The sequence below is a fragment of the Dromiciops gliroides genome, chromosome 1 (assembly GCF_019393635.1).
Source record: "Dromiciops gliroides isolate mDroGli1 chromosome 1, mDroGli1.pri, whole genome shotgun sequence".
Taxonomy (NCBI): domain Eukaryota; kingdom Metazoa; phylum Chordata; class Mammalia; order Microbiotheria; family Microbiotheriidae; genus Dromiciops; species Dromiciops gliroides.
Genome location: NC_057861.1, coordinates 716,557,633 through 716,581,699, shown reverse-complemented (window position 1 = coordinate 716,581,699; position 24,067 = coordinate 716,557,633). Strand labels below are relative to the sequence as shown.

The 24,067-nt window shown below is 41.6% G+C and overlaps 1 protein-coding gene across 1 annotated transcript in view; it reads right to left on the bottom strand.

Moving 5' to 3' along the window:
* Positions 1-24,067, bottom strand: part of SUMF1 (sulfatase modifying factor 1) — a 102,106-nt gene that overhangs the window by 9,441 nt on the left and 68,598 nt on the right. Inside the window, exon 10 of the mRNA XM_044001578.1 lies at positions 4,173-4,232. Within this exon, the coding sequence (XP_043857513.1) occupies positions 4,173-4,232 (60 nt within the window). The remainder of the gene's footprint in view (positions 1-4,172; positions 4,233-24,067) is intronic.

Genomic DNA, 24,067 nt, shown 5'->3' with positions numbered 1-24,067 from the left:
CCTAATTCCAAATGTTCTCATTGTTAAGTTTGTGCATGTATGTGGGGTTTGGGGGTTGTTTTTTTTAATATCCACTTTTAGCACAAGTAATGATTCTTGAGGATGAGAGGTCTTTGGGTACCTTAAAATTAGGTCACTTTTTTCACCATGAAAAAGGAAAGAAATTCATTCTAGCATAAATTTAATCAAAATAGCTAATTAACGTGTGACATTGATTTCACCTGAGCCAGATACTGGTGCTGAAAACGTGATCTCAGAGATAGAAGCAATCTAATAATGAGAGTGACATACCAATCTCGGGGCTCAGAGGTCAGGCAGAACAATACACAGAGAGCCCCATTTTTACGAAAAAGCTCTCCACAACGGAATAATTTTCAGTACAGTCAGAACAGAACATGACACACACTCTTGGCTTCTTGCGAGAAATGTACATCCTTGGACTGGACAACATAGTATAGAAATATGTCAGAAAACAATACATGATGCAAGGGAGAGTTTATGCTGACTAACACATGAGTTAAAAGACATCACAAGAGCCGCTAGGTGGCGCAGTGGATAAAGCACCAGCTCTGGAGTCAGGAGGACCTGAGTTCAAATTTGGCCTCAGACACTTAACACTTACTAGCTGTATGACCCTGGGAAAGTCACTTAACCCCAAATGCCTCACAAAACACACACACACACACACACATAAACACACACACACCCCAAAAGTCATCACAGGGGTTTCCCAATTCAAGAAACACTAAGTGCTTACCATGGGCCAGGTACTGTCCTACATGCTGTGGATACAAAGATAAAAAATAAATTCCTTCCCTAAAGGAGTTTATGTTCTATTTGGGTGATATAACATGTAAGCATAGAAGTAAATTTAAAATATTTTAGGGGGCAGCTAGGTGGCACAGTGGATAAAGCACTGGCCCTAGATTCAGGAGGACCTGAATTCAAATCCGGCCTCAGACACTTGACACTAGCAAGTCACTTAACCCTCATTGCCCCACCCAAAAAAAAATTAAAATACTTTAAGAAAATGGAGAACGTTAGCAAATGAACAATGGATGTTCAACATAAAGTTTGTTGGCCAGTGCCCCATCATACAAATAGAGAAATAACTCAATGGCACATTCTATGAACTTCCACCTCAGTGAGTAAATGGGGAGGGAATTACTTATTCAGCAGCCTCCAGAGAACATTTACCTTCTGATGGGAACCTAAACCACAGTGTGTGACTATGAATCTTGTGGGAGAAATAGGTAAACCCCTATAGGAAAGAGGAACTCACCGAAATGTCAAAGAGTTGGCCCAATTGTGACTTTAAGTTTTGCTTCCTTCTCAGGGACCTTATGAATTACTTGAGCACTTTCTGTATTTTCTGTATTTGTTCATTGGCTCTTGGGAGCCCCCTGCATCTTCTGCTGTCCTATTTGAGAGGCCTTGAGCTCCTAGAGCCCTTGTATGAGAACTGAGCGATCCTTTCATCCACATTTGAGAAACCTAGACAGAACTAGACCTATATTTTATTTGTGAAGATTTCCTTGGAATAAATTCTAGGGTGGAGGCAGAGGAAAAAGGAATCCTGTAGGGTGGGTCTGGCCATATCTGTGTAAGCTCCAAGATTTGAGGGACCCAAGGCCATGTGTCACCAAGGTTTTATTATGAGACAGTATGGTACAGTGGAAAGAGTACTAGGCTTGCAGCCAAAAAGAATAGGTTAGAATCCTCAACGTCCAGTAATTTCCCTATTGTGTATCTTACTTTGTCATCCAGAAAATGAGAAATTTGGATTAGAAAACTTATGTGATCCTTTTGAGCTCTAAACTTATGACCCAATGGACTCTTCTAGAACTAAAAGATTTGCAGTATTCCTCTATACATAAGCACCAAGCCTCTATGTGGAAATAAAATGGAAAGAAATTTCTGTAGGCAATTTAAAGAAATGAGGCTTATCTTCTTTTCTACTTAACCCTCACCCATTATCAAATATCTCCTTAACTGGCAAAATAAATGTGGGCCATCTGGGTGTCTCAAGAGTCTTGGATCATCTGAACTTAAGTGAATTAATAAAAGAAGCATCACACAATCACCCTGTGCAAAGAGCCATCTTTGCATAAAGAAAAGAAGGCCTGGATCATTAAAAATATACAGCTTAGAGAGAAAAACAGGGAGAGAGCCTTTGGTAAATTGAAAAGAGCACTGGATTGGAGTCATGAATCTGCCAAGAAATAGCTTTGTGGACATCAAAAAAAAAAGAGAAAAGACCTATTTTTACAAAAGTATTTATAGCAGCTCTTGTTGTGGTGGCTAAAATTTGGAAATCAAAGGAATGCCCATCCATTGGGGAATGACTAAACAAGCTGTGGTATATGATGGTGATGGAATATTAATGTGGTATAAGAAATGACAAGCAGAAGAATTCCAGAAAGGCCTAGAAAAACTTGTATGAACTGATGTATGATGAAGTGAGCAGAACCAGGAGAACTTTGTGCACAGAGAGAGCCATATTGTCTGATGAAGACCTGGGAATGACTTAACTATTCTCAGTAATACAGTGATCCAAGACAATCCCAAAGGAATAATGATGAAGCATACTATCCACCTCCAGAAAGAATTGATATTGATTGAACACAGACTAAAATTTTTCACTTTGCCTTTCATTTTTTTCTTTTATTAGTTTTCTTGTACAAAATTACTAATATGGTAATGTTTTACATAACTGCACAAGTATAGCCAATATCTGATTATTTGCTGCCTCAGAGAAGGTGGAGGGGAAGGAGGAACAGAATTTGGAACTCAAAACTTTAAATAAAAATGTTTATTATCCAAAAAGAAAAAACAATTAGCTTTGTGACTGTTTAAGTCATTTGCCTTCACTGGGTTTCATTATCCTTGTCTATAAAATGAGGATAATAATAGTAATTGTATTATTTATCTTGCTATGAAGAAAGTACTTTTGCAAACAATGAAGCAGTATATAAATGTGGGCTAGCATTACTTCACTTCAGGTCATCTTCCAAATTCCTTCTGCTTATAGCACATGAGCCTATAAGAAGTAGCTCCGTCATTGATGGGGAAAAAAAAAAAGCACAGCAGAAACCAAAGTGCAAATACAAACCCACTGAAAACCATGTAGAGTTCACAAGGCACACATTTTATACCTGGAATTCTTTTAAAAGTTATACTAATGAGCATTTCCAAAGTCTTCCACGCACCTTCTTTTTTTGTTAACTTCTTAGTGTAATTTCAAAGATTTCAATGAGTCTCTAGAACCTGGTAGCAAATACAAACTACTGGTCCTATTCAGGGAAGCCAATTATAACTACTGTAGAAGTAAGCAGTCATCGTCATCATGGTCATCGTCATGTTGGTGATATAATAGTAGTGGTAGTGGTAGAAGTGGTGGCAGCAGCAGTAGTAGTGGTGGTAGTAGTACTAGTAGTAGTCATGGTAATGATGGTGATAATTGTGGCAATAGTGGTAGTGATGGTAGAGCTGATGGTGGCAGTAGTGGTGGTGGCAGTAGTAATGGTGGCAGCAGTAGCAGTTCTAATAGTAGTAGTGGAAGTAGCAGCAATAACCCACATTTATATAGAGCTTTAAGATTTAGAAAGCACTTTCTGCACAACACCCCTAGAAGGGAGGCAAGTCTAACCACGATAATGCTTAGAGAGGGGGCTAGATTACTTTCCCAAGGTCATTCAGCTAGTAAGCCCGGGAGTACATAGACTGTTAATAATGTACACATCATTTACAATGAGTCTCAGAAACAGAACTATCTCCAAATAAAATGAATATGAGAAGCACATGGGCAATCTTCTGTGCTCCTCATTCTTGAGCTTTCCCTCCCCATTTACTCACTGGGGTGGAAGTTCATAGAATGTGCCATTGAGTTATTTCTCTATTTGTATGATGGAGCACTGGCCAACAAACTTTATGTTGAACATCCATTGTTCATCTGCTAATGTTCTCCATTTTCTTAAAGTATTAAAGCCGTTCCCAGCCTCGCCTTCTGCATCAGCACATCACCACTTTCTCCTGGCTGCAAGTGAGCCGCCTGGGTTCGGGCGAGCAGCAGGAGAGATAAGGCTGAGCTATTGTTTCTATGTGAGGGGCTCTGCTCTGGAGATTCCACAAGCCTGACATGAAATACGTGCATTTTCCCCAGTGACTTTTACCTTATGGCACATGTACGATCCTCCTTTCTTCACTCGGTCACTCCCAGTGCGGGGGCCTTTCTGTGGATGGAGAGAGGACAAACTGTCAGGCTAGAAAACAACACTTTCACCAGGTGCAGAGAGGCCACTCTAGCCCAGCCTTCCATCCCTCCTTCCCTGAAGCATGTGATTCACATGCAAACTTTGCTCGGCTATTCCTAGGCCTCCTTCTCTCTGCCCCCAGACCCCAGTCAAACCATTTCTTATACTCCTTCTACCCCAATCCTATCAATATCATAGGGCCCAACATTATACCCATTTCATCTATGAAACTTTCCATGGCTGATCCAGCCCACCCTGCCTTCTCCAAACTTCTCTAGCACTCGCTGTAACATTAATCATAGGCTGGTCACTTATATCAATCAGTCATTTAATCAGCAAGCATATGTAAGTACCTACTAAAAGATAAGCACTGTCCGAGGCACTGAGGATACAAAGAAAAAATTAAACAGTCCCTCCCCTCTCCTCTACTGGGAAGACAACGTGGACCTATATGTGTGTGCAGATATACCATACAAGGTAATTGTTGGGCAGGGGGAGGGGGAAGGAATCTCATCTGGCAGGGTGGGGGACAGAGAAAGGCCACATGTTGGAAAGTAGCCCTTGAAATGAGCTTTGAAAGGAAGGAGGGATTCAAAGAGGTCCAAGTGAAGAGCAGGTGCATTCTGCATGGGAAGAAGTCTGTGGGGCACAGTGACCTCATCGGTTCCTCCAGCCATTAAATATACCACAATCTTAGATGAAACCTTAGCATTCAGAACAGAAAAGAATGAAGGAAGTGAAAGACTTTGGGCCTTGCACTATCACCTTGGGTTATTATTTAACATCTCGTGTATGAATGTCTTGTCTCCTCATCTATTTAAATTGTAAGCTCCCAGAGGTCAAGGACTATTTATCAAGCTCCCTTGCATGTACTTGGCATATAGTGGTAGACCACAGATGAGCTGCCTAAGAAGGTCTTCAGATCGCATACTGGATACTTCTGGGCCAAACCGGAATCTGCTGGCCTGTTCCTTCTAGGAAGGGCAGGCATGGGATAACTATGCCTTCATTACCAGGCAGTGAACATGGACATCCCAGAAGTTTAGCTGTCAACATAAGATTTTCACACTTGGGGAGCCAGTGGTGATGCAGTCCAGAGAGCAGAGTTAGCTCACATCAGTGCACTGTGTGGGGTGAGTGGGAATCAGGTGGAAAGTCACTTTCTAATCTTTGTTCAGAAATGACAAAACGAATCATGCAGCTGCCCACTTGTTTACTAGAAGTGAGAGAGGCTTGGCTTCCCTCTGAGACACAATTCCCTCTCGTCCATCACATACTGTCAGGGAGTTAGAAGAGTCAAAAATCTAAGGAACCACATCTATTCTAGGGACCACTGCCACTTACATTGAAAACTTCAACTCAGTGAGAGGTGTGGGAAAATCTGTGCTGATCTACTTAGGTAAAGAAGTGTTCCTGTCAGAAACATTCTCAAGCAATAGCCTACTCCCTGGGGCAGGTGAGGCCCAAGTTTTTTAGCCTTCTTCACTGCTTAATGCTGCTATTAATGGAATTTCATCAAAGATCATAAATTGAATCCTGTAAATCCTCAAAGGCTCAATTATCAAAATTAAGCTTTAATGCTAAGCTATTAGTTAGTTCTGGATAAATTCTTTGTTCCCCAGGTCTCCCACTGGCAAGACAGACACAAGACCCCCACAGGTAGAGAATTTTTTTAAAAATCTGAGCAGGCATTTCCCCTGGCATACCTGATGTGTTATAAATACTTCTCCAGAATCAGAAGGATATGGTTCATAATTCTAATCCCTTAGCAATGAAGTAGCAATAAACTAATTGATAACCTCTTAGCTCTACCACAACACTTAATCCAAGTCAAGTACATTCAACGTGATGCAATTAAACACATGTTTAATGAACACTAACTATATACAAGTCTCTGTCCTAATTAAGACATACATTCCTTGTACTCAAGGAGCATACCAACTAGCTATGGAAAGGGCATCTATAAAATCAGCCTGAATACAAAATAAGTCCTTCGAAAGGATAGAAATAAAGTCAAAGGGAAGAAGAGATTTTTAGCTCAAGCACAGTCCAGGCATCAGGAAAACTAAATTGAGTAGTGGCTGATGGGACAGGTTGGACAACTGAAGTGAGGAGACTAGCAAGAAGCTAGCATCATATTCTAAGTGAATGATAATGGAATCCTGAACTGGGAGATAGTGGTCATGGGGTGTAGTGGAAAGAACCCTGGCCAGGGACCTCTACCAACTGTGTAAACATGAAAAAGTCGTACCATCCGGAAACTTCCGTTTACTTATCTGAAGACACTTGCTCTACAAACCTCACAGGGTTCTAGGAAGAAAAATCCTTCACAAGTGTGTCACAAGAAGAAATGAAAAGAAGGAAATGGACGAGATCTATAAATGAGGAAAAATGGCCAGAACTTGACAAATTGATCATATTGGGGGAGGGGGGGTAGAGTCAAAGATGATGGTCTTTTTTCTAACGTGAGAGAAGCAATTTCCAATACCAACAATAGAAACAGAGAAATCAGAAGAACAGGGTTTAAAGGAAGATAACGAGTCCAATTCTGGATATTTTGATTTCATGGCACTGGTATAGTTTATCTTCCACTCAGCTTTCAAAAATGGATCTTCCTAATGCCTAAGCGTGGCCAATAAACTCCAATGGCTCCCTATCACTTCCAGGATCAAATATAAAATCCTGGGTTCAGCATTCAAAGTCCTCTTACATCTTACTCCCCTTCGTGTTAGTCTGTGATCCAGTGACGTTGGCCTCCATGCTGGTCCCTGAACTAGACACCTTGGCATCTCCCAACTCTGAGTATTTTCAATGCCTATCTCCCATCCCCCAAAAGCTCTCCCCCTCCTCACCTTGGCCCCCTGGCTTCCTTGGCTTTCTTTACGTTGCAGTTAAAATTCCACCTTCTTGAAGCCTTTCATATTTCCTGTTCTCCCTTAATGCTGGTGCCTTGTCTCTATTAACTACCTCCAACTTACTCTGTCTATAGTATTTTTGTACATGATTATTTGAATGTTGTCTCCCCTGTTAGAGCAGGAGCTCATTGAGAGCAAAGGCTGTTTTTTGTTATGTTTTGGTTTTTTTGTCTTTCTTTGTATCCCCAATTCTTGGCCAGAGTATATATTTAAGAAATGTCTGCTTGCTGACTGTTGACTGGTGGAACATCTAGGTGGAAATGTCCAGTAGGGTATGAGCATTAGAAATTAAGAACTGGGGGCAGCTAGGTGGCGCAGTGGATAGAGCATCGGCCCTGGAGTCAGGAGGACCTGAGTTCAAATCCGGCCTCAGACACTTGACACTTAACTAGCTGTGTGACCCTGGGCAAGTCACTTAACCCCCATTGCCCCTTGCAAAAAAAAAAAATAAGAAAAATTAAGAACTGGAATTTAGTATCTCTACACAGAGTAGACAGAGTAGAGAATGTAGATTTGCAAGTCATTCACATGGACAAGCATTTAAGCACTTACCAGACAAAGGTTGGAAAGGCAGGAGCCAGGCTACAAAGTTTGTATTTTACACTAGAAGCAAGAGGGAGTCACTGAAGGTTTGGGGGCAGGAGAATGAATGGCATGGTCAGACCTGTGCACTATGCTATTATTCTGTCAGCTATGTGAACGATGGTTTAGAGAGGGAAGAGTCAGAGGCAAGGTGATTGCTTCCGAAGTTATTAGAAGAGTTCTAGTGAGAGGTAACAAGAGCCTGAATGAAAGTGGTGACCATGTGACTGGAGAAGAGATGGTTTAATAGATGGGTCAGAGGTAAAATTGATAGGACTGTGAAAATGACTGAACAAGAGAGAAATGGAGAGCAGTCAATAATGCCTATGTTTTTAAGCCAGGGTAAATGAGAAAATAGTGGTGCCATGAACAGAATTAGGGAGACTAGGAGAAGCAGGTCTGGAGAGAGGAGTGATAAATTCAGTTTATGATGTGCTAAATTCAAAGGATTGTGAAATATCCAAATGGAAATGCCCCATCTGAAATATGGAACTAAAGTTCAGGGTCAAGGGTTAGAGATACAGACTTGGGAGTCAGCAGCAGTGAGAGAATAAATTGCAGTCAAAGGCAAAGATAAGATGTCAAAGTGAGGGAACAAAAAAGAGAAGCAAGACAAGGACAGAGCCTTGGAGCCAAGTGACTGACTTAACATGTACCACTTGTGTGTTTGGGCAAGTCACTCCAGATGCTCTCTCTGATCCTCTGATCTCCGCATTAGGAGGGAGGTCACTGGCGACCTTGGGAAAGAAGTTTCACTAGAATGGTGGGAGCAGAAACCAGGCTGCAAGAGAGCTGACAAACACGTGGGTGGTGAAGAAGCAGAAGCCTTGAGTGGGGATCACTTTTTCTAGAAATCTGGCAGTGAAGAGAAGCAAAGACACAGACTATGAGCAGAACTTTGAATTCAACAAAAATGTCAATTAGCAGACAGACCATGAACATTTCTGTCCCAATGGGACCACAGTAATACGTATTATTATTAAAGCTTACATATATATATATATATATATATATATATATATACACACACAAATGTGTATGTGTGTGTATATATATATATACATATACATACACATATATATGTATATGTGTATGTATGTAAAAGCTTTGGTGACGTAAAATGGTACTAAAGCTTTTGGAACATCCTGTATGCAAACACATACATCATACACGCATATACACATACATATATTTGTTAAAAGTCTAAGAGTCCACAGAGCTTTACAAATAAAGCCCTTTCCTGGGCAGTACTATGACGGGCAAGTAATTACAAATGTCTGACAGGCCGTTTTACTGAAAAATGGAGAAAAAATATAACTGAAGAGGAAAAGTCTCATCTCCTAAGTACAAAGAAAAGGGCAGGCAAATCACTGTCAAGGTTGCCTATCACTAGGAAGGCTGTTTCTGCAGGATGTATGAACATGGTACATCTGTACTTGTCTATCATGCAGTCCATTAACTACTTTATCTTTCTGCCTATGCAATGAGACACATTAAAGACACATCACTTCACCCAGGAAAGTTCAAGTAAAGGAAAACACAGAACACTGGGTCTTTTCCAATCACACAAAACAAGAAGGAAACAGCTCTGAATCTCTAATGCTACACTCAGATGTAACTCAAACACTCAGCAATCCCGCTGCCTACGTGCTCTGAATATTCCCTCTCCATATGTAACCATATGCAATTAGTCAGCCTGGTATAGTTTTTTTTTAAAAAAAGAAAGTAAAAAAAAAACAGCTTGTTGTTGATCAATCCATCTCAATAAGCACTTATTTAATATTTACTAATTGCTAGGTTACAAAAACAGAATCATCTTTGCTCTTAAGAAAGTTTTATTCTAATGGAGCAATGAACAGACACAGACAGGGAAAGTATGATACCATACAATCAAAGGATGAATGGTAACAACTATAGAGACTGAGTAAGGCCTCCCAGAGTGGGCAGCAGCTGAGCTAAGGTTTGAAGTGCCAGGATCAGATCATAATTGGAGTTCTGTATTCAGTTCCAGAAACCACATTTTAGGAGGGACAGAGAATGTGTCCAAGTATTGCAACCAGACTAAGGAAGGAACTGAAGACCACTCGGTGCACAAATCATATGAAGGAACTAAGCTTTGAGGTATTCAAGTAACTGAAGAGCTATCTCATGAAAGAATGGATTAGACTTTCTTAGTTTAGCTCTAGAGGAGAGAACTAGGTACGAGCTGTAGGAAAGACTGACATATTGAATTTGAAAAACAAACAAAATTTTTCCAAGTCACTCAAGCTTTTCTGATGTGGGCTACCCAGGAAAGGGGGTGTTCACTGGAGATCTTCAGGATGAAACTGGATGACTATTCATTGTTCACACTACCCCACGTTCCGGTTCAATGAGGGGTAGGGCTACATGAATGACTTTCAGAAGTCTCCTCCAGCTCTGATATGACTGTGTGGGAATCAGAAAACAATAACTAGAGTTCTTTATTTGACATTTAGGAGCTAAGCAACTGCAGACGTGTCACTTCATCTCTGGGCCTATTTCTCATTGGTAACATTACTGGGTTGGCCCAGAGTCATTCTAGTTCTCATTCTCTATGTCCTTTGTCCCGGGAGCATGAGACTTTGCAAAGTACTAGTAGATTAATTCTAAAAAGAGCTCAATGCCTTGTTAGCAGATCTCAAAAAGAAAAGGAATGCAATCATGAGTTCGTGGGGCGAAGGATGATAGACAAGAGCTCTGGGTGTAGCATTCATTGTCACTGGAGGGAGACTCACGCTCCATTTCAAAACACCGGGAAACATGGAGTGCATAAAAGCCTTGCAACATGAATGTACAACCTCCAACAGAAGGAAAGCTGGACAGTGCAAGCAAATAAACCACAAGGAAGCAGCAAGCATGCGGGTGGAAATGACTAATTGAAGCCTCCTAAGATTAGCAGTCTGGAATTTAGCCAGTGAGGATAGTCTCTGACATCAAACAGAGAAGAGACCCCCGCTAAAGTAACAGAAGGAATGGACAAGAGCTCAGAGAGACAAAACCCCCTCAGCTCTAAAGAGCTCGTGAGCGTGATTTCACATGCACCCTACACATGCACAGAACACAATGGTTTGGTTCCATTGCCAGAAAGATCTACCACCATTTCCATTCCCTTTCCATTATGACCTTAGTATAATGATGAACCTATCTCTAAATATAACAAAGGAGATTCCCTCTAGAACATTAAACAAAGAGTTCTGGTCTCTGCTGAAGGATTACCGCCACTGTACCGATGATTTTTTTTTTTTACATGATGACTTCTGTTCAAAACCACGATCATCTTTAGAAAGAAACCTATTTGATTCCAGCAGAATTCCCTAGTGTTCTGGTCCTTGCAAGGGCCCAGGGATTCTGGTAGAAGCCCAGTCACATCAGAAAACAGGAGCCTTCTTCCCTTGTGTTTCCTTTGAGCCCAATGGAACCACTGCCCAGTAAGTAGAAGGGGGGGCAACAAATTGAATCTACAGTTTAATGACCAAAACAAGCAAACAAACAAAACCCAGCCCCATATGAGCACTGGGGTCAGGGGATGGTCTCGATGACGAAGCTGCCTTCACAAGTACTGCAAATTCCAAGAAATAAAGAAAACTAAGCAGCCCCATTCCAGGTTTGTATTCTCTCAGAAGTAAGCAGTAGATTAATGCCAGAGCCTTCCTAAGCTATACTCAACTTGCTCCCTTCTCATTCTTCCCCACCTTATACCTTTAGATCCCATTAATTAATCCAAGGGACTCAGTTACCATCTCACAAGATGGTCTCTTAGAAAACAAGAAACAACACTCTCTTGATAACTCCATTTCCCTGAAGGCCTCACCTGCCCTCAGAGGCCAGATGGCTTATAGCCTTTGAATTCCAACATCACAGTAACCCATCACAGTGACCATCTGTCCTAGTTTCTCAAAGATCATCCCTCAAAGCAAAATAACGTCCTTGTGAAACATCCCCTCAACTGTGAAACACCCACACCCTATGCAGTCCTCTTCTTCTTCAGATTTCTTTGGGCCCTTCCCCAGGGCCATCTCCAATGCCAGGCCTTACGCCAGGGAACAAGAGGCTATCCAAATTTAGCATCCAATCCAGATCCTGGTGGCCTATCTTTACCAAGCCCCAAGCCGTTGTCCTTCTTTTCTCAATGGATTCAGTGCCTGGCTCAGTCTTTCTTTCCACTCCCCTCCTGCCCTCATACTAGGGGATTTCAACATGTGTATGTATGTGTGTGTGTGTGTGTGTGTGTGTATCAACACAGATCAGTATATACTGATACTTCCTCAAATATGTGAAGTTCCCCGTTCCTCAATCCACTCGATTCCTACAACCTCCTCCTCTCCATCCCAGCCACACACCAGAAGGGTCACACTTGGCCTTGCCATCACCCACAAGTGTTCCACGTCCGTATCTACAAACTCTAAAATTCCTTCATCTGATTGTTAGGCCTTAGAACTCCTAAGCCCATGCTTTGTTCTCATTCTGACTTCCACTATCTCCACACTTCAGGTCTTTCCCAGGCCATCACCCCTGCCCAGGCTACTTTCTCCTCTCTTCCCTATGAATCCCAAAGCACAGCTTTGGGGGAGGGGTGGGGTCTACTCAAACCAAGTGCAGCACACAGCACTGATTACCTGAATTTAACTGAAACATATTTAGAAGAACTTCAACCGGACATGCAGTGTTCTCTCCCAGACCATCGACCCCACAGGAGCTGCACTCTCCTCTCTTCCTTATAACCTCTTGGTGAACCAGCTGGACTCCATACTACCCTCCGCTCTCATAGCCCTCCAAGGACTGGCAATCATGCCTACCCAAACCCCCTCCCAGGGTTACTCTCACCATCTGCTCCCTTGATTTAGAAGAAATCACAGAACTGGGCAGCCTGGGTCCAGTCATCTCGTACAGACCTACTGGACTGTTTCTGGCCCTTCCTTGTCTCTCTGTCATGTAGCACAGTGCCAGGGCTACAACTGTGTGCCAGCGGTAGAACAAAGCAGATCAGAGCAGCGAGGATGTCCAAGTAGTCAGGGAAGCCGGTGTCAGGGACAGAAAGATGACCTTCAACATCCGACTCTCTCGACAACACTTCCACCCATTCTAGGAAGTGCAGGCATTATGGAGTCAGTGTGTCACAGACAAGCTTTAGCTGCTTCTGCCCCCCTGTCCCCTGGCCTGCCTGTCCCTCCCAGGTCCACTATTCCAGAGCCACCTTCGACAAAGACCCAAGTTTGATACTTCCATTTCACAAAACAGACAGACCTCACTTTCTAACATTTCTCAGAAGACCTAGCAATCTTTGCAACGTCTGAAAAATGTTTTAAATACAGCTCTTCTAATCTCCAGACGGGGCTACTCAACCCAAGTTCAGCACACAGCAATAATTCTTCTGGAATTTATTTAGAGCAACTTTAAACAGACCTGTAGAAAAAGTTCAAAGTGTCTTTCCCAAAGCACTAAAACAAGCAAAACCAAACAAATAAACAAAACAAAAACAAAAACCCAACCCCAAAGCACCTTAGGTATACCAGATTGGACTTTGTCTTTAAAAGGTATAGGGAAATATAGGAGTGTGCAAGGTCACTCTAGGCCCCACTATAATTTCTGCCATCTGTGTCCCTTTGAGAGTAAAGGCATCCTGGGACATGTGGCCAAAGGCTGGCCAAGCCTTCAAGCTGTCAGATCATACGAATTCCCCACAGGTAAAGTTTCTACAGCTGAAGCATTCAGGGTAAGGAAAAACAACAATCTTGCTGGGTTTCATAGCAGCACCGTGTGGAAAATGAGGAAAGGGGGAGAGGGGAAGACAAGGAGGAGAGGGAGGGAAGAGAAAGAAAAGAGGGGGAGGAGAAGATCCATCTCTTAGTGGGCAGTGGGGGAGGAGGTTGTAGACTGTGTATGACTGTCTGTGTGAGGGGGGTAATACCTGAACTATCAAAAGATAAGCTGGGAGGAGGAAGATAAGCTGGTTAACTAAACCCAATTAAGCCTGGAGCTCAGCACCTGCTCCTCATCTCTTCTCTGAGAAGGAGCTGGAGGCGGCCCCTCACACTGCAGCCAGGAACTCCACGGGAAGTGCAGAAGGCTCAAGTTTTGAAACAGGAAGAAAAGCCGTCTGTTCCTACAGATAGAGGGGGAGCAACCAGCTCCAGGAAATGATGGCGCCCATTACCGTGGCCACAGGCAAGAAGAGACCCAGATGCTAGCCCAGAATAAGATGGGGAAAAGGCAGATCTCACCAAGAGGACTGAGGTGAAGGGAAAAAAAAGGGGGAAGAGGTGCCCCTTAAACTATGCCAGTCGAACCATTCGGTGGCTCCTGTGGTTGCCTCAGGATAGGGTTTCTGAATTCTGAAAGGGTGCGAGGGTAACATGTGAACCATTTCCAACCCAAACAAGATTCTCTCTTTGTAACCAGCCTGTCCCAGCATGGAGGCTAACAACATTTCCTTCCACATTCCCGATTTCACTCCTGCTAAGTGAACAAGAGAACTCCTATCCCAAGCACTATCACTCTGTTATCTCTCTTCACAATGAGATGGCAGGTGGCTCACCCTTTCCCTGTGGACAACACATCTTAACAGACCCCAGAGCAAGGCATTTCCCTCCTATGTCTGGCATTCGCAAGTCTTTAATATCCATCACTGACTCCACTGGGTTCTGGCTGCCTTGTGTTTTCCACATGCTTGATAAAATCCTTAGGACCTCTCATCTCATCCCTGAAATTCATCACTGTCACACCTGCCTGTATTTCATGACTATACCACAGAAAATCACTGAAGCCCAAAGACCAAATGTGAGCAACAGTTATAAAGCAAACGAATTGTTTACCTTTTGATGAAACATAATTAATTGTCTTTTCCTAAGTGCATTTCTTTTTCCTATGAGAATCAGCATGGAATAATATTGAGCTTACGCTGCAAAGCATCCACATGTGTATCTCATTTGGACTTCACCCCACCCCCAACCCTATGAACTAGGTGCTCTTATGCTAGTTTTACACATGAAGTTTCAATGACCTGCCCAGCCAAAGTCACATAGTAAATGTGTTTCTGTGGAAGAATTTTAACTCAGGTTGATACATAGTGACCCCAAAAAACCAGTTGAGAGGAAGAAAAAGTCTACTTCCAGGCAAAGCCCAGGGAATGGATCAAAGCACTATTTCTATAACAGACCAAAAAAATGCAAGAGCCAACCAACCTCAGGTGAAGAGTTGTCTGCAATGAAGAAGCCAACAGCTGGCAGTTTTGTTGGGATTTGTTTGTTTTTAAGTAACATAAGCCTGTGCCTCACCTGGCTGCTAATAACTGGTCTATTGTATTCCAGACACACTGTAATGTAGGAAGAAGCTGTTAAGAGAAAACACACTGGAATCCCTTCACAAAGTGAATCATTTCCCATTTCCTACAAATGATAGTGATTTTCTTTCTAAATGGAATTTCAAACAATTCAGCATGTTTCTATAGTACTTCCCTGCAAACTGGGGCTCCAGACTGGTGTGGATTAGTTAGAAGATGGAGGCTCATCACTATTTTCTCCATATCTGTTATCTCGGGTACAGCCTTATTCTAAACCAACATATCAACTGTGACAATAAGCACAATCTCCCCAAGTGTCCCAGTTGATTGATTACATGTGCCTCAAGGGTCTTTGCAAACCCATGATTTCTATATTGCAGAATAATGAGGGTAAAAAACATTGTGTTACATACTCTAGAAATGGCTCCAAGCTGGGCTGGAGTAGGGGAGAGGAGGGAGGGATGATGGCCTGGTAAAGAAATCATAGCTAGAATTTAGTTTTACTCAAGATTTCGTTTACTCTTATTTTTAGAGGTTCACAGTCTCCACTTTTAGCAGTTCCCATCCATTAGCAAGTTATGGAAGCCTGAAGCAATAAGCTTTTACTAAATTGCATCTTTAGTTAAGCTTTTTTTAAAAAAAAAAAACCCTCAAGTGGGAAGCACTTCAATACATCCTGTGGTTCCCCTATGTCTGATAGTAGAGGACTGAAAACCACCGCCAGGAGGCTCAATGATACATTTTCTGTTCCTCAGTATTTTTCCCTGAATAGAATAGAACTGAAGTTCTTAAAGGGTAGTCTGTTTCATTTTTGTTATTGAAACATTGTGGAGGTGGCAAAGTGGAGAGAGCACCTGACTTGGAGTCAGGAAGAACTGAATTTGAATCCTGCCTGAGACACTAGCTGTGGAACCCTGGGTGACTCACTTAAACCTCTCTGCCTCAGTTTCCTCATCGGTTAAAATTTGCATAATCACAACAGCTATCTCGAAGGACTGTTATGAGGACCAAGTGAGGTCATATGTAAAGGCTTTTCAAACCTCAGAGCGCTACAGGTAAGCTCTTGTTATTCATCTCTCCAAGGGTTGGAACAATGCATGGTACACAGCAGATAACATCACCCATGATGGTAGAGACTAGTTTTTACGTACCTCCTTTCCTGAGCATCAAGATAAAGCTCATGAAAAGAAGAATTATTTGTAGCTGCAAGCTACCAGATGGACTGTGTTCATTTCCATGTCACTAAAGAGGCATTTTCAATAAAGTCCTATAAACAAGGAGTTCCCGTGCTTTTCAGGATAAGAAGCCATTAAACACAGAGTTTATGGCCCTCCTCCTATGCGCCATTAGGAGTGATCTTTCAGGGCAGCTAGGTGGCACAGTGTATAAAGCACTGGCCCTGGATTCAGGAGGACCTGAGTTCAAATCCAGCCTCAGACACGTAACACTTACTAGCCGTGTGACCCTGGGCAAGTCACTTAACCCCAATTGCCTCACTTAAAAAAAAAAAAGTGATCTTTCCTTAGTTCAAAAAGAACTTTCTATCATTCTTTGCTCATCAATGGGAATTCTCTGCCCAGTGAAACAAATCTCATTCCATCCATGCTTTTTTCTCCTGTGTGACTCTTGTCCACCTCCTCTGATAAATCTTTGGGGGAGGGAGGGAGAAGAGGGGAGGTTGCCATCTTCAGGATTTCCTGACAGCACATGGGTAACAAGGCACACCGCATGTCTAGGTTTCATTCCTCCATCTATCTCACTACATGATGAACCCTTGTTTTTTTTCCAGTCATACACATCTCTGATGCTCCTCCTTCTTATATGATTAATATACAAACCATTATTTAGCTAAAGTATATTTAGGAATTTCCATGGCAGAGCCAAGATGGTGGAGGAAAGGCAGTAAGCTCTCGGATCTCATGACACTATCACTCCAAAAACGCTCCAAATAATGCCATAGGATAGTTTCTGGAGCAGCAGAATCCACAAAAGAACAAGCTGAGATTATTTTCCAGCCAAAGATGGCTTAGAAGGTCAGCAAGAGGGGGCTGTTGTTCTGGGGTGGAAGTGGAGCCCAACCCCACAGTCACACTGACAGAGATGCAGTCCCAGGCAGGCCTCACGAGAGAAAGAGACCCCCAGAGCCTCCAAATCATCTGCAGTACCAGTGTCATCTGGAACTAAGCTCATGGTCTGGTGAGAGGGCTGAGTGGTTGGCCAGGGGGAGATTACAGGGGTCTCTGCCAGTGATGAGGCAGAAGAACTTGGGTGTTTCACCCCTGCTGGGAACCAAGAAGTAGGTTTGAGTGACAGTGGTCCAAGTAGGAGAGGGGAGCAGGCTCTTTGGGAGCTAGCAAACACAGCACACAAAGTTTTGCTGCCTGGTTAATTAGCAAATTGGCCTGGGTTATCTACGGACCAGAGAACAGGCTAGGCGAGTGAAGAACCTGCCCCTCCTTAAATACCACCTTAGACCCCCTGAAGCTTGGGACACTACATCCTAGAAGTAGTGCCCCACTTTAAGAAGGAGTTAAAAGTCAAGTAAAAGTCTGTCAAGATGAGCAGAGAAAGATGAGGACCATAGAAAGTTTCTTTAGTGACAAGGAAAATCAGAGTGTACCCTCAGAAGAGGATAGCAACATCAGGGCTCCTACATCCAAAACTTCCAAGAAAAGTATGAATTGGTCTCAAGCCATAGAAGTGCTCAAAAAGGGCTTTGAAGATAAAGTAAGAGAGGTAGAAGGGAAAATGGAAAGAGAAATGAGAGTGATGAATGCAGGTCATGAAAAAAAGTCAATAGCTTGAAAAGCCAAATTAGCCAAATGTATAAGGAGGTACAAAAGCTCTCTGAAGAAAATAAATTGCTTAAAAATTAGGATTGAGCAAATAGAAGCAAATGACTTTATGAGAAATCAAGACACAATAAAGTAAATCCAAATGAATAAAAAAATAGAGGGCAATGTGAGATATCTCCTTGGAAAAACAGCTGATCAGAAAAATCTATCCAGGAGAAATAATTTGAAAATTATTGGACTACCTGAAAACCATGATCAAGGAAACAGCTTAGATATCATCTTCCAGGAAATTGTCAGGGGAAATTGCCCTAATGTTCTAGAAGCAGAAGGTAAACTAGAAATTGAAAGAATTCACTGATAACCTCCTGAAAGAGATCCCAAAATGAAAACTCCCAGGAACATCATGGCCAAATTCCAGAGCTCCCAAGTCAAGGAGAAAATATTGTAAGCAGCGAGAAAGAAACAATTCAAGTACTATGGAACCACAGTCAGGATAGAACAAGATCTAGCAGCTTCTACATTAAAGGATCAGAGGGCATGGAATATCATATTCAAGAGGGCAAAGGAATTGGGATTACAACCAAAAATCACCTACCCAGCAAAAGTGAGTATAACGTTTCAGGGGGAAAAATGGGACTTCAATGAAAAGACCTGAACTGAATGGAAAATTTGGCTTTGAAATACAAGACCCTAGAGAAGCATAAAAAGGTAAACAGGAAAAAGAAATTAAGTGGGATGCTAAAAGATTAAACTAATTACATTCCTATATGGGGAAGATGATACATCTAACTCAAAAGAAATTTCTCAGTATTAGGGAAGATGTTAGAAATAAATTTAGACAGAGGGCACAGGTGAGAATTGATTATGAAAGGATGATATTTGTAAAGCATCTATTTTTTATGTTGGAGTTTTTTGTTGTTGCTTTGGTGGGGTGGTCAGAGTTGGGTGACATACCAGGAGATAAACAGTGGGTGAGTGTCTTGTGACTGGGGCTGAATTTGGACTAGGGTCCTCCTGAGTCCAGGGTGGATCTTTGTCTACTGTGTCACCTAGCTGCCCCATGATGACATCTTTAAGGTAAAATTGAGGGGTGAGAGGACTGCACTGGGGGAGGGGGAAGGGGTGAGATAGAATTGGGTGAAATCCCACATGAAAGAAACAGGAAAGGGCTTATGGAGTGGGGGGAGAGATGGGGGAGGAACAAGATAGTGAATGAACCTGACACTCATCAGAATTGGCTCAAAGACCTTAATCTCATCAGAGTTGGCTCAAGAAGGGATTAACATACACACTCAATTGGGTGGAGTAATCTATCTAACCCTGCAGGAAAGTAGGAGGGGAAGGGGATAAACAGGAAGGGGTGAAAGAAGGAAGGGCAGAGTGGTGGAAGGGGCAGCCAGAAGCAAATCCCTTTTGAGGAGGGATAGGATGAAAGAAGATAGATAATAGGATGGAGGGAAACAGTTAACAATAGTAACTGTGAAAAAGAGAAAAGGAAAAAATGTACAAAAAATATTTCTGGCAACTCTTTGTGGTGGCTAAGAATTGGGAGATCAAAGGAATGCCCCTCAGCTGGGGAATGACTGAAAAAGCTGTGGTGTGTGATTGTGGTGGAATATTATTGTGCTGTGGGAAATAACGAGCAGAATGATTTCAGAAAAACCTGGAAAGACTTATATGAACAGACATATAGTGAAGTGAGCAGAACCAGGAGAACACTGTACATAGTGACAGCATTAGTGTTCTATGAGCAATTGTGAATGACTTAACTACTCTCAGCAATACAATGATCCAAGACTAATGATCCAAAGGACTAATGATCAAGTATACTATCCACATCCAGAAAAAGAACTGATATTGAATGAACACAGACAGAAGCAGGACACTTTGCATTTTCTTCTTTTTTTTAACTTGTCTTTTTATATAAAAATACGAATATGGTAATGTTTTACATAATTGCAGGTGTATAATCTATATCTGATTGCTCACCACCTCAGGGAGGGGGAAAGGGAGGGAGGGAGGGAATGAGAGAGGGAGAGAATTTGGAACTCAAAACTTTAAATAAATAAGTAAATTATAAAAATAAAAAATAAAGTATATTTGGTGGTGTGTCATTGACCTTCCTCCCTCCACTAGAAGGCAAGTTCCACAGGGGCAATCCTGCGTCTTAATTATCTTTGTACCTTTCCCTATACTTAGCACAGTGCTTTGCACACAGCAGACACCTAAGAAATATTTTTTTTAATAAAGAATCTCAATCAGGATGGATGGATATGTTGGATATATATACATATGCATTTCACTGAATATTTTACTCTTAATCTGATCTCATCTTGTTGAATAACCACCTGTCTCTATACTGTTGCCCAAATTGCATAGCATATGTCTATTCATTCCCAGTGGTGTTGTAAACAATGGAGTAATCTAGTAACCAGGCTAGTCTAGTTTAAAAAAAAAAAAAGACGACTTAATAGAGCTATGTTTCAATTTTCTTGTCCATAAAATGACCTTCCCCAATGGTTTTATTTTCTATTACAGGGAAGGGAGAAGAAAAAACAGGAGATAAAATAATGAAAGTTCAGAAAAAGGACTCCACAGACATTTAAAGTAGCATTATATTGCTGTTTGATTTGCCACTGCATTAAGAGATTGCTTCAAAGTTCAATTTATTAAATCAATAGTACTGAAAATAGTTTGACTAAAGAAAGGAATGAAACAAGAGTGATACTAAAGAACGCTAGAGATGACTTTCCATGATCTTAAAGCCCACTTTATACAAAACTTCACAGGCAAATCATTGCATTTATCTGAGAGAAACTACAGCATGACACAGCAGATTACATCTCCTAAATCATCATTTATCATTATAGCTTTTCTTTAAAGTGTTGTTCTGATGTGTGCAGCACACTGTAAAAATGTATTGTTAGCATAAATGGTCATTTGGGTCTTGCATTAACAAAGACAGGGCCTAGTCAATGCTGCCCACATCTCAACCTCTAGAAACATGGGTTCTAGACCCAGCTCTGCAAATAACTGTGTGCTCCTGGGCAGAGTCACAACTACTCTGTCCTAGAATTTCTCCATTAAGAGGACTACCTACCATTCCTTACTGACCCCAAAGCACTGCTATAAGGGCATGACATAAAAGCGTCTGGCACTTCAAAAGAAAGAATGGCATCACACACATTTAAAACTGGTGCTGTGCCTTCTAGTATTGTTTATATGTCTAGCCACGAAAGAGAAAAGAGAGAAAGAACGGCAACTGCATGGAACAGACTAGTCAAAAAGTCTTCTCTTTAGGAATGGGAGACTGACTATGTTTGTAAAGTCAGTGAAACAGGACTAGAAAGGCCCCAGTTGTTTTGTTTTTATTCTTCACAGCTACAACCTAGAGGCCTGGATCTGACAAAAATCTGTCAAATTATCCTATGTGTCCTAATATCCACTCCAAAGCACATTTATACTCAGGCAAAATGATCAACAAGAACAGCTTTGAAAGGGAAAGGGAGATGTTTTACACATAGTAGGCCCTCAATATTGTCACGCAGATGTCACAAAAGAGAAAGGCAAAGCCCAAGAGCTATTTTACTTACTCACTATGAGAGTTAAGGGGGAGGGATGAGGGGAGAGGGTCTGTTAAAGCAAGCAGGCCCAAAGTATGTTTGTGAACCCCTCCTGTCTTTTTAGCACCAGCTGGCAGTACTGTCTGCCCTGCCCTGTGACCTCCTGTTCTCCAAAGAAGCACAGACCTGGAGCAGCTGCCTAGTTTGTCATACCCTAGCAACTGGTTTCACAGACAAGTCACTGAAGCCGAGAAGGGTTAAGTCATTTACACAAGATCTCACTCGATTCTAGAAATAAACATGGGACACACTAATGCACTGTAGGTAGAGCTGTGATTTGGTCCCACCATTCTGGAAAGCGATTTGGAATTATGCTAAGAAGATTATGAGAACAGCCATATCCTTTGACCCAGAGATCCCATTGCTAGATACAAACCCCAAAGAGGTCAAAAGAAGAAAAAAGTCCCAGCTACACCAAGATACTGAATGTCTAGAAACAGGTAGGTGCGTATCAACTGGGGATGGTTAAATCAAATATGGTACATGAATGTGATGGTATATTACTGCTCTATAAGAAACAATAAATATGAAGAATTATAGAAGTACAGGAACACTTATATGAACTGATGCAAAGTGAATTAAGTACAACCGGAAAAGTTAAATAAACGTGTGTGTGTGTGTGTGTGTATTCACACACATATATAGACTTCAACAATATAAATGGATAAAACAACAAAATGTAAATGAATGGTAATTGTAATGATCAAGTTTGGTCATAAAGTAAAGAAGAAAATGTATCTCCTTCCTTTTTTTCTGTAGAAGTAGGGGACCACCAGGGCAGCTAAGTGACGCAGTAGATAAAGCACTGGCCTTGGATTCAGGAGGACCCAAGTTTAAATCTGGCCTCAGACACATGACACTTATTAGCTGTGTGACCCTGGGCAAGTCACTTAACCCTCAGTGCCCCACAAAAAAAAAAAAAAAGAAGTGGGAAACCACAGGTCTGAAACATTGCACATATCATCAGACTTGGGCAACACATCAGTTAGTTTTGTGAATTGCTTTCCCCCCACCATTCTTTTAAATTCTTTATTCAAGAAAAGGCTTTGGGGGTCAAGGAGAAAGGAAATGTATATGAAATAAAAGTGCTGAAAAAACAAAGGATATCAATTTTTTTAAAGCAACACAACTAGGGATTCACAATCTACTGGCTTCCTGGTTCCCCACTTAATTACGAGTCTGTTATTGACCAAAATACAATGATACCACATCATTTAAGATGGCTAACAACCACAGTGGGAAAGATGGTATAAAGTGTCGTAGGGGAAAAAACCATGAGGCATGAATTCTGGTCCTGATTATGGTTGTACAACCTTGATAAGAAATGGAACCTCTTTGGATCTCAGTTCAGGGATCTATAAATGGGGGGTAGGGGGAGGGAACAACATTTATACTACAGAAATAAATCACAAGGCTATAGAGGTGAAATGATGTCATATGTACAAGAATAATTCACTAAATAAATGAGCTCTATTTGTATTAAGAGTAAATTATTCAGTCCTCAATTTAATGTTCCACCTGTTGTGCCAATCCATTTTGCTGGTCTTCTGTTTCTAAAACGACCCAAACCTTGCAGCACATGGCAGTTCCTTCCCTGTTAAGCTATTGTGGTAAAATATGAAAGTTTTTAACAGTCGGTTAGGATAACTGAAAGACGCCAGTTTTTCAAGGACCACCCTTTTGGGGAGGAGATGAACAGTCCGCCTGCTGCGCATGTCAGACTGCCTGCCGGGTTTTTTGACTTCCGGGGTGGAGAGAAGGAGAGTAGGCCTTTTTTGCCTGCTTGGCGGGACTCCTGGTGGCGCAGCACAGACGGTCTCCCTCACTCCAAAGGTGGCCTTTTTTGGTTTGGTGAGTTTTTATAAGAAATATAGACTAAGCCTAGATTTAAGACGATTTCTACTGTATTTCTACTTTCCTATCCTTCTAATCAACAACACCTTATATACAATAAGGCTCTATCTAGAAAACCAGAAGCTTCTTCCATTTACTAGTCTGGGAGATAAATTAAGGGAAAAGTTAAGTAGGGGAGATTTATGATCTAATATCCAATTTTAAATTTCACAGTTTGGCGACCCCGAAGGGACCTTAAGGACCCTCCCACCCTCCCTAGTTTGGCCATAAGCCGGCTAATTCGGTGGATTTTCCGAATACCCCCCCCCCCCCACGGACTTTCCCTTTGTCTAATCTCCCTTAAAGACTTTAAGCCTCTAAAAGTCTTGCTTTAAACAGAAAAGCCAGCCCAGTTTAAAGGGCAAGATGCTCGAATATTCTACTATCCCTTTGATTTTTCTCATCGTAATGTATTGGGACAGCATAACGTCCCGACTTAGAGGAATAGTTTACTCAATGGTCCTTCAAAACATTATTGGTTTTTTCCTCATTCAGGCAGCAAAAAGTTTTTTGTATAATAGTATAAGTGAGAATCTTTGGGAAAATACGTTTAATATAAGTAGAAATTTTATGCCTGCAATTGAAATACCTTTTAATACCACATCCATAGTTCATACGACTAAGGATTTTATTTTTTTTGGGTTTTTTTTGTCTTGTTTTGTTTTTGTTATTATCATTGTTATGATATGGGGGAAATTCTCACATA